The sequence below is a fragment of the Leptodactylus fuscus genome, chromosome 2 (assembly GCF_031893055.1).
Source record: "Leptodactylus fuscus isolate aLepFus1 chromosome 2, aLepFus1.hap2, whole genome shotgun sequence".
Taxonomy (NCBI): domain Eukaryota; kingdom Metazoa; phylum Chordata; class Amphibia; order Anura; family Leptodactylidae; genus Leptodactylus; species Leptodactylus fuscus.
In genome coordinates, this window is record NC_134266.1 from 257,548,224 (window position 1) to 257,560,325 (window position 12,102).

Here is a 12,102-nt window from a genome sequence, read left to right on the forward strand (position 1 = left end):
TGGTCTATTCTCGTTTAATCCGCTATCTCTCTGCTAACTCTCTTCTTGACCACTTACAATCTGGTTTCCGCGCTCTGCACTCTACTGAAACGGCTCTCACAAAAGTCTCCAATGATCTCCTAATGGCTAAATCTAATGGTGACTTCTCGCTTCTTATTCTACTGGACCTCTCTGCAGCTTTTGACACTGTTGACCATCATCTCCTCCTCACTATGCTCCGCTCAGTCGGCCTCAATGACACTGTGCTCTCCTGGTTCTCCTCTTATCTCTCAGACCGCAATTTCAGTGTATCATTCGCGGGCTCTGTTTCCTCCCCTCTTTCCCTTGCTGTTGGGGTTCCTCAGGGCTCGGTCCTAGGCCCCCTGCTCTTTTCTCTCTACACAGCCCCCATTGGACAAACCATCGCCAGATTTGGCTTCAGGTACCATCTTTATGCTGACGACACCCAATTATACACATCTTCCCGTGACATCACCTCTGTACTCATACAGAACACCAGTGACTGTCTCTCTGCTGTCTCAAATATCATGTCCTCGCTATATATGAAACTAAATCTCTCTAAGACTGAACTACTACTGTTTCCACCATCTAATAGATCTGTCCCTGATATATCCATTGCAGTCTCAGGCCTTACTATAACTCCTAGGCAGCAGGCCCACTGCCTCGGGGTCATGTTTGACGCAGACCTTTCTTTCACCTCTCATATTGAATCACTCGCACGTTCATGTCACCTCCACCTCAAAAATATCTCCAGAATACGTCCTTTCCTTACCAGAGATACACTAAAGACACTTATTGTCTCTCTGATTCATTCTCGCCTTGACTACTGTAACTCCTTACTAATCGGTCTTCCCCTCACTAAACTCTCCCCTCTACAATCTATTCTGAATGCAGCGGCCAGGCTCATCTACCAGGCTAGACGCTACAGCGATGCCTCTGGTCTGTGCCAGTCGCTACATTGGCTGCCTATTCAATATAGAATAAAATATAAAGTTATCCCCCTCCCCCACAAGGCTCTCCATAATGCCGCACCTCCCTACATTTCCTCCCTCATCTCTGTCTACCGCCCAACCCGTGTTCTCCGCTCACTCAATGACCTAACACTTACATCCTCTATTATCAGAACCTCCCACGCTCGTATACAAGACTTCTCCTGAGCTGCACCACTTCTCTGGAATGCTCTACCCCGGACAATCAGATTAACTCCCAATTTCTACAGTTTCAAACACAAACTAAAGACGCATTTTTTCAGACAGGCCTATCACAATTCCTAATGCAAACCCTTCTTGATGCCTTTTCAGCCTAACATATTTGTCCATGCTCTATCCACATGTTAAAGGACACTACTAGTGACGGCCCATAAAGCTTTGTTTGTGTAATGGCTGCAACCTCTATTACAAAATTGTCTGAACACTGTATAAGCAATGCCGCCCCTCCTACCTCTTGTGTCATCCTCTCTACCTCATAGATTGTAAGCTCTTGTGAGCAGGGCCCTCAGTCCCATTGTGTGAAATGACGTTCTTTGTTTTGTATCTGTCTGTATCTGAACCCTACAAATTGTACAGCGCTGCGGAATATGTTGGCGCTATATAAATAAAATTTATTATTATTATTATTGTATTTAGCCAGTGTTTGATGGTATTGTATTTAGCCAATATATGACGATATTGTATTTAGCCAATATATGACGGTATTGTATTTAGCCAGTATATGACGGTATTGTATTTAGCCAGTATAGGATGGTATTGTATTTAGCCAGTATATGACGGTATTCTATTTAGCCAGTATAGGATGGTATTGTATTTAGCCAGTATATGACGGTATTCTATTTAGCCAGTATAGAACAGTATTGTATTTAACCAGTATATAACAGTACTGTATTTAGCCAGTATATGATGGTATTGTATTTAGGCAGTATATAACGTTATTGTATTTAGCCAGTATATGACAGTATTGTATTTAGCCAGTATATGACGGTACTGTATTTGGCCAGTATATGACAGTATTGTATTTAGCCAGTATATGACAGTATTGTATTTAGCCAGTATATGACGGTACTGTATTTGGCCAGTATATGATGGTATTGTATTTAGCCAGTATATGACAGTATTGTATTTAGTCAGTATATGACGGTGTTGTATTTAGCCAGTATATGATGGTATTGTATTTAGCCAGTATATGACAGTATTGTATTTAGTCAGTATATGACGGTATTCTATTTAGCCAGTATAGGATGGTATTGTATTTAGCCAGTATATGACGGTATTCTATTTAGCCAGTATAGAACAGTATTGTATTTAACCAGTATATAACAGTACTGTATTTAGCCAGTATATGATGGTATTGTATTTAGGCAGTATATAACGTTATTGTATTTAGCCAGTATATGACAGTATTGTATTTAGCCAGTATATGACGGTACTGTATTTGGCCATTATATGACAGTATTGTATTTAGCCAGTATATGACGGTATTGTATTTAGCCAGTATATGACGGTACTGTATTTGGCCAGTATATGATGGTATTGTATTTAGCCAGTATATGACAGTATTGTATTTAGTCAGTATATGACGGTGTTGTATTTAGCCAGTATATGACGGTGTTGTATTTAGCCAGTATATGACGGTGTTGTATTTAGCCAGTATATGACGGTATTATTTTGGATCAATTCATATTAACTTTTTTACCAGGGATTCTGTATCGACTAGAGCCTGAGATAGAAATCCACTTCTAAAAACAAGAGGTTTTTTCAGGAATGTAACAAATTCCTGGAACTTTTCTACATACTGATACACTCTTTTATTTTCATTTAGGGCCATTTTTATGGCAGTATTCGGGCAGGCTATAGCATTTCATTTTTTATGTGATGAACGCAACATTACTTGGAATGTATGAGCTATTATTATGCTGATTTATGGCGGTAGTATTTGGACACGAAACGGCGGTATTATTTTAGATCAGTTCATGTTAACTTTCATACCAAGGATTGTGTACCTACCAGAGCCTGAGATGTAAATCCACTTCTAGGTACACAGTAATGTGCTAGATTCTGAATCATCTCTACTGTATACACAGTTACCGAGACCGCGGCTGATGGCGTAATACATACTAATTGAGTATTACCATATTTATCTCATTCCCCTGATACTTGGTCTTCATGCAAACGATTGAAGTTCGAGCAAGCCTGGGTCTAGCCGTATCCCACATATACAAATTATGTTTTTACCTAACCTCTTGGGTTGTTGTTTTTTTTTTTGACACAGCGCAAAATACAATTATGTAAAAATCGGATGCGATCACATTCATTTATCTGGCATCTCTCAATGGAGCCTCATTTTTTGCAATCCTGTATTTTCATGGCTTTTATAGCAGCCAAGTCTGGATGCCTGAAAGGCTATTCAAATCTAACAGTAGAGATCTTATCCCTCGCTGCAGCTTTTGTCTAAATTCTTTTTCCTTTCCTTTCAGAATGATTTTCCGCCTGCAGCATCGGAGACAAACTGGGAATCTGTCACAAGCCCTGTCTCAGTAAGTAATACTGTGTGTCACTGTGTAGAATAAAATAAATGCGCGCGCTATTAAATAAACAGCATGTTCCGACTTATTATCTGTACTGCCGGGGTAGAAATACTGAGGCGAGATTTAGGTTTAGATTTCAGACGATTCCATGAAATTAAAAGTAGAGACCGGAGAGAATTAAGCAAAATTACCAATTCGCTAAAACTCAGGGTTGGTATGTAAAACGTGCTGTAATATGGATCAGTTCTGTCTTATTTCTGGGGGATTCCAAGCACTTTGACCTCCAAAAGATGGGGATACATAGGGAATAATGCAGCCCGGTTATGGGGTGTAATTCAGTGCATGGATATAAGGGTGCCCATTAGGGTTGAGCGTTCGGATCCCGTTCAGCAATCGAGCATATTTCACGATCGGGATCGGCTGGAAAATGATCGGAAAACGGATTTTGAAATCTCAAGATTGGCTCAACCTTAATGTATATATAATATACAATACAATTAGGGTTGATAAATCGGGATCGGAAAGGATCGGATTCCAATCGGCAATTGAGCAAATTTTACGATCAGGATCGGCTGGAAAATGATCGGAAATCGGATTTTGAAATCTCAAGATCGGCTCAACCCCACTGTATATATAATATACAATTAGGATTGAGCGATCGGGATCGGAAAGGATCAGATTCCGATCGGCGATCGAGCAAATTTTACGATCGGAAATTGGATCGGATTTTAAAATCGATCCTGAGATCTCAAGATCGGCTCAACCCTAGTGCCCATCAGAATATTCCATAAAATAACCATGTTTAAAGGAAATTGGTCACCAATCCCTATTGCGATACAAGCACAGTCAGATAGCCAGGGATCGCTTTTTTCTGCTCCTCTGTTGCTGAGATATTAACTTTTATCCTGATATTTTAATAAGCTGTTTGGTGCAACAAGGGCGTCACCATTGCTTCCACTATACCAAAAATCTATATTTTCCAGCACCCATCCCTCCCTGGGAGGTAGCACTTTGGTATATTAAGAGTAATGGTGTTGCCTTCACCATACTTACTTACCTGCCATACAGACCCACATTGATTATGGGAATACAGTACTTGGCTCAATCCCATAGAAGTGCTTGGTAATGGGAAAAACAGTTATGCATGTCCAGTATTTCTCCATTCATACAGGGCACAGGGAACCCCCATTCTTGTGATGGCTACTGGTCCCACCGTTCATAAATTTATATAGAGTTTTATTGGCCCCATGCATTCGACCACATGCAATATACAAGCCTGTGAAAACAGAATATATAAAAAAGTCATACTCACCTCTCCCCTATACCGTGTCAGGACTCAAGTCAGAAGTAAAGAGACACTCAGTGGCCACTGGAGAATGATAGGTGACCACTAAGATTCGTCACTGGTTCCTCACCAGACACCACGGAGGCCAGTCATGTGAACTTCCAACCTGGTGAACCCTGGAAGGAATGGAAATCGAGACTACTACATAGTGCTAGGGATAGGTTAATATGGTTCTTTTTTGTTTTACACCCAACCTGGCCACCTTGAGTTTCATCCTGGATCAGGGGTGGTGGATACATTGTGAATAGTCTCGTCTGGGATATTAGGATAGCCCGGTCCATATCTGGAGAATGCACATTTAGGATTTTTTTTTTTTTTTTATGTAGATTGCGAGCCCCATATAGGGATCACAATGTACTTTTTTCCCCCTATCAGTATGTCTTTGTAGAATGGGAAGAAACCCACACAAACACAGGGAGAACATACAAACTCCTTGCAGATGTTGTTCCTGGCAGGATTCGAACCCAGGACTCCAGCGCTGCAAGGCTGCAGTACTAACCACTGAGCCACCTCTGTACATTTAGGATTTCATGTCCCCTGTACTATTATTCTATATGTACTTTATATGATTATCTTTTCAGTGGAAACGTTGCCTTGGTTTCTACTATTTAGAGCTAATCTAAGGGCTAATTGTTCCCAATTCATTACGTGCGTGGGATTTAGAGTCAAACTGAAATTAATTCCTAAAATATCTCTATAATTAGGAGAAGTCGACGTTATTTCCTTGTAATTTAGATGAATGAGATGCTAACTCTATAGACTGATATCATGTCATAGTTCTGGGATTATGTCAGAGAGTCTGGCTCCTGAATAGTCCTGTCTATCTAGTAATGTACAGATCTGGCTCCCGGGAAAGAGCCAACATACACTAATGGAGATGTGCACATCAGTTATGCTTAAAGTTTATTTACCCTGAAATGGCCGTGACCAAAGCCAAATAGAAGTCCATTCTATAACATTCAGTAGATGTAAAAACGAGGCCGCGGTGTCCTATACAGAGAGCCGTATGGATAAGCACCACATTGTCATGGACTAAAGCTTTATAATACATGTACAATGTTAAGGACTAAGGTTAAGGGTCTTGTCTGTGGGATATGAATATAGATGCTGCCACCAGCTGTATCCATGATTCGCTGTATATATACATTGGTAAGCCAAACACGATTAAAGGGATTGTCGACATCTGCAGTTTCTTCAGGCTACGTTCACATCTGAGCCAGTGTCCGTCAGGCCCAGGGTCCATCTGAAATTTTGGATAAAAAAGTCCAAGTAGGATATATTCATGAAGATATGTCAAGGAGATTACAATAAATACCCAAAGGGCGCCATTATAGTCATTATGCCATTAGGTGAACCATTTGTAATGTTTAATATGTTTTTTGGTCCTACGATAGACCAGGTGAAATGTAAATGTGAACACACCCTTAACCACTTGGTCTGTGGAAGTCCCAGTTAACAGTTTGGTTACATGATAATGATCTATCTTAAAGATAGGTAATTCTTATGTAAGTCCCCTTTAAGCAGTTGTGGGTGTATCTGTAGACAAATTTGTTGACTGTTTCCAATGACAACCAATAGAATTCTCAATGCTGCTCTGATCTGTAATCCTAAGTGCTCAGAATCTGTACAAGATAACTCTAAGTTCACACTTGCTCATGGGTTTCCGTTCTTCCGAAAAAGGGAAACCCAATCTGCTTAAAAAGCAGTTACCTGTGTAAACCCACGGACCCCATAATCTATGATGGTGGCTGCTGGGTTTCCGCATTTTTCAGTTGGATTTGGGGATGGATCTCCCAGACAGAATCCAGCCTTAGTTACTCGATGGATCACAAAGAAAGGATCTGTTCACACTGTGTTCGATATGTACTGTATGCAGTAAATTGGGTGAAATTCACAAAATATGTTTTTGACTGTAGAGTCCAATGCAGTGTCACCCATAAAAAGTCATGCAAAAATTATTTTCTATAGGGCCTCTCCAAAAGTTACATAATTCCCTAATAAAATTTGCACCTATATTACTTAAAGGTGTTTTCCCATCTCAGGGTTTCTCCTGCTCTCCTGTCTCCTCTCACTTCCACTTCCTGATTTCAGTGACAAGTAGGAGGGTGGGATAGCCTGTGTGGTGTGCAGGTGAGACAGCGGCATTCTCCCAAGAATAATCTGCACACTGGTAAATTTGGAGATAACAGGAATCACTGTCCGGGCCATTAACACTTTACAGAGCTGAGAGGGATCCTATTACCTGTCAATCAGAGTGAAGAGACGAGAACAGATTTGGTTGGGAACAAAAACTGTTCACCAGCCTGGCCACTGTAGCTGGATAACAGAGGTGGCTAAGAACAGAGACTGATCACCAGCTTGACCACTGCAGCTGGATAGCAAAGGTGGCAAAGAATAGAGACTGATCACCAGCCTGGCTACTGCAGCTGGATAACAGAGGTGGCCAAGAACAGAGACTGATCGCCAGCCTTGCCACTGCAGCTGGATAACAAAGGTGGCCAAGAACGGAGACTGATCACCAGCCTGGCTACTGCAGCTGGATAACAGAGGTGGCCAAGAACGGAGACTGATCACCAGCCTGGCCACTGCAGCTGGATAACAGAGGTGGCCAAGAACGGAGACTGATCACCAACCTGGTCACTGCAGCTGGATAACAAAGGTGGCCAAGAACGGAGACTGATCACCAGCCTGGCTACTGCAGCTGGATAACAGAGGTGGCCAAGAACGGAGACTGATCACCAGCCTGGCCACTGCAGCTGGATAACAGAGGTGGCCAAGAACGGAGACTGATCACCAACCTGGTCACTGCAGCTGGATAACAAAGGTGGCCAAGAATGGAGACTGATCACCAGCCTGGCCACTGCAGCTGGATAACAGAGGTGCCCAAGAACAGAGACTGATCACCAGCCTGGCCACTGCAGCTGGATAACAGAGGTGGCCAAGAACGGAGACTGATCACCAGCCTGGCCACTGCAGCTGGATAACAGAGGTGGCCAAGAACAGAGACTGATCACCAGCCTGGCCACTGCAGCTAGATAGCGGAGGTGGCCACGAACAGAGACTGATCACACCAGCCTGGCCACTGCAGCTAGATAGCAGAGGTGGTCTGAAAGCTATGTAATGATCTGTAAACAATGATGAGACACAATAAGCAGAATTTAATAAATGAAACAAGATAGACAAAGCAATATATTGAGTAAAACACTTCCGTTAGCTTTGGATTTTGGCTTTTGCTTACAAGTTCCATCCTATACATGGGAATACCCTTTAATTGATTCAACATTGGGCAGAGTTGGTCAGAATATCAATACCATCACTTGCAAGCAAAACTATTATCCTGTTACTATGTTGCTTTGTCTTTTAATTTTCCCTAAGAGTAGCCAATAATCATCAAATAGATACAAGTATATAGTAAAAGGATAATAAAATATATGGTATTTCATACTCTTTTTATTAGCATTACTTTCCTCTAGTTTGTGACACGGCTTCAGGAATCACAGATTTGTTTCTATTGCTCCTTGCGGCATTCTTGATGGCTTACTATGTGATATACTGGAGATCATTACCGAGTCGCTGCACTGGAAGAAATATTCTTTTTGGGAATTAAGCCTGAGATGGAAGAACCACACAATTTAGAAAACAATCCCAAACAGAGGTTGATGTCAAACTGCCAGACTATTTCTGTCATGTACATTAGCTAGCTTGGCAGCCTGTGCGTGGACAGATGTATTGGCGGGATCACAGCTGTCCTGCATGCTGTCATGTGAAATAGCCTGTGGCTCTCTTTTATGAGTTAATCTTAGCCGCTTTGCTCGGCTCTACCAACATATTTGCTAATTGCACATTTTTGATTTATATCTCATAAACAATTTAATACCTGGAATATTACCTCCTGGAGGCGCCGCGAGTAAACACATTGAATGTGATAAATAGCGTCCAACTAGGGGAATGGGGAATAGGTGAATTTTTGGTTCCTCTGTCATTAGTAATATTGATGTGTAATTTGGTTCTTTCATTCAGAGTTTATGCCCGGTCATCGAGTTCTTCCAAAATAATTATTAGTGAAAAATAAAAATATGCAGTAGTTACATACGACAAATGTAATTTATGAATAGTGAAGCCCGAAGCCAAGCCGCTAATGCAGATGTGTCCTTCGTTATATTTCCCCTAAGCTCCACTTACTCGATATGTGTGCCGTGAGATAACCAGCTTTGAAAAAAACATGAATTCGCCAACTCTGCTGGGAGATGTTTAGGCTATACACTGCCTACCAATAAGTATTGTGTAAACAAATGCTGCTGCACACCGTAAATAGGTGAAAGGGTGAAACAAATTTTTATTTTAAGTACATAAATTTTAGGTACATTAGCGCCACGGATAGATTTGACAAGCATAAGAAGAGTACTAGATCAATAAATCAGCGTAACGTTTCGGTCATTGTCGACCTTCATCAGATTAGATCAGGGGGTGACTTGTGAGTGTTCATTTCATAGCAGGAAGTGTCCAGCAACAGCCTTAGAACCAAGTCACTTGGTTCTAAGGCTGTTGCTGGACACTTCCTGCTATGAAATGAACACTCACAAGTCACCCCCTGATCTGATCTGATGAAGGTCGACAATGACCGAAACGTTACGCTGATTTATTGATCTAGTACTCTTCTTATGCTTGTCAAATCTATCCGTGGCGCTAATGTACCTAAAATTTATGTACTTAAAATAAAAATTTGTTTCACCCTTTCACCTATTTACGGTGTGCAGCAGCATTTGTTTACATTGTGTATGAGTCGCAGGACTCCCTTGACTGCTAGCACCCATATCCTTTATATTTATTAGTGTGCGGTTCCTCTGACATCTATATACCAATAAGTATTGGACCCCTGTGGTAGAATAGAGAAACAACATTTCTTCCTATACAATAGTTGGTAGACCCCAGCAGATGCTTCCTTACGGATGCTATTGATGGACACAATACTCCTGGATGCCTGGTGACACTCCTGGTGTATGTGAGCCATCGGTTGGGTGCGGTTTCTCTGGCCAGCACTCATCGGTCTCTATCTCCCAGTTTCGGGTATGCCGACTCAGGGCACATTCCGACAATCACCGTTCACCTTCCACTTCGTGATCACATAGGCCATTGATGATTTTGCGTAATTCAGTTCACTTGCTATGTCCCTTAAGGATCGACCATTTCTGTGGTACCCCATAATTACCCTTTTCTTGAAATCGGGCAGCTCTGCACTTTGTGGCATCTTGTATGTGACTAATGCCAATGCTGTTTCCTATGTAACGGCGGAAGGTGAGACGTACATCACGACTGCAGATATCTTCACTTGTATGGGGGTCCAAATGTTTGTTGGTAAATAGTGTATATGTCTGTTTGTGGTCAGCCAGAGGTTGTGGTATGGAGTGCTGACTGCCAAAGATTAGCATGACACAATAATGTAGTAACCCCTCGGCGATATGCGGCATAATAACATGGCACAGCCGCCAAGGGCTTATGGCACACTGCCACACCATTACCGCAGAGGTTTTCTGCCTGCTCACACACTGTGTGGATAACCTTTGAAAAGGGCATTAGCTGAAACTTACAGTTAGCACCTTGCTCCAGCATCCCCAGTCAGAGCTGAGCTGCAATCAGGGATTTTACGCGACATCCGCCTGTAGACACTCATTTCCGACGAGGCCCATTCATTTGCGCCCCATTATATTCTATGGGGAAAAAAGTTTCGTTTCAGGGGAAACCACTGTTCAACTCAGGAGTCACCAATAGAGATGAGCGAACACTAAAATGTTCGAGGTTCGAAATTCGATTCGAACAGCCGCTCAATGTTCGTGTGTTCGAACGGGTTTCGAACCCCATTATAGTCTATGGGGAACAGATACTCGTTAAGGGGGAAACCCAAATCCGTGTCTGGAGGGTCACCAAGTCCACTATGACACCCCAGGAAATGATGCCAACACCTCTGGAATGACACTGGGACAGCAGGGGAAGCATGCCTGGGGGCATCTAACACACCAAAGACCCTCTATTACCCCAACATCACTGCCTAACAACTACACACTTTCCACATTCAAAAAAACCTCTATCAAAGTGGGAAAATACCTGGAAACCTTCTTTACTCCCCAAATGGATGGACACAAACCCCAATTTAAGCTCAACAAACAGTAACAACCACCCCTTTAAATCACGTTCCCCATGACAACCACAAATGGAATAGGCAATGGGAATTCCAAAAGCCCTCACCCTTAACTGTCATTTTGAGTGTGTGTGTGTGTGTGTGTGTGTGTGTGATGTGGTAAGACCTTCCAAAATTCACTTTTCTAGCCCTTAACATGAGCCCTTCCAAACAAAGTTACATGACCTTAAGCTGAGCTACCAGCAGAGATTGAGGCCCTTGGCATGAGTAGAGCCTTGCACCAGCAGTGTTTTTGGCACTTAGGGTGAGTTGAGCCTTGTACCAGCGTGTGTCCCTTAACATCAGGCGGGCCCTAAGTTCTGCGCTTTGCACAAAAGTTCCACATTAACTAGGCTGAATGGTACAAAGATTAGTAGGCCCGAGAACCAGGAACAGGTCTTGCAATGGCTGTCGGATAACGCTTAAAGCACATTGTCCACCAGCCAGTCAGCCTCTACCTCCTCTTACCCAACAGTCTTGTCCTCCTTCCACCCAAAATTCCCAATCTTCTCAGAACAATAACCCCAACTGTCCCTGCTCCCCAGAGCTGTTCTCCCTTCCTTTGACTGTACCGCAACCTGCCCCTCCATTTCGCGATTCCACGGACCTAACAGACGAGTATCTGTGTCCAGATGCTCAAACACTAGAGTCTCCTCCATTCCATCTCCGGTCGATTTGGTGGCGGATGACCAGCAACCCACCCTCATCGACGACGATGAGACGCAGTTGCTGTCAGGGCAGCCAGTTGACATGCGCATTGTGCAGGAGGAGGAGGCGAGACAGGAGTTGGAAGAGGAGGTGGTGGACGACGAGGACACCGACCCCACCTGGACAAGGCAGATGTCAAGCTGGGAAAGTAGTGTGGATGTTGAGGCAGGTGCAGCACCAAAAAGGGTAGCTAGAGGCAGAGACATGTCCAGAGGCAGAGGTCAGCTGCTTTGCCGAAGCCAGGCCAGACCCGGAATGTCCGAAGATGTTCCCTTTTGTACCCAGCCCAGAAAAACTCCCCCATCGAGGGCACGTTTCTTGAAGGTGTAGAGTTTTTTCAAGGAATGCGCCGAG

General features: G+C 42.9%; 2 protein-coding genes across 2 annotated transcripts in view; one reads left to right on the forward strand and one right to left on the reverse strand.

Moving 5' to 3' along the window:
• GRIA4 (glutamate ionotropic receptor AMPA type subunit 4) overlaps positions 1–12,102 on the reverse strand; it is a 699,790-nt gene that overhangs the window by 593,513 nt on the left and 94,175 nt on the right. The window lies entirely within an intron of this gene.
• Positions 1–12,102, forward strand: part of PDGFD (platelet derived growth factor D) — a 138,341-nt gene that overhangs the window by 87,218 nt on the left and 39,021 nt on the right. The window contains exon 4 of the mRNA XM_075266139.1: positions 3,470–3,529. Coding sequence (XP_075122240.1) covers positions 3,470–3,529 — 60 coding nt within the window. The remainder of the gene's footprint in view (positions 1–3,469; positions 3,530–12,102) is intronic.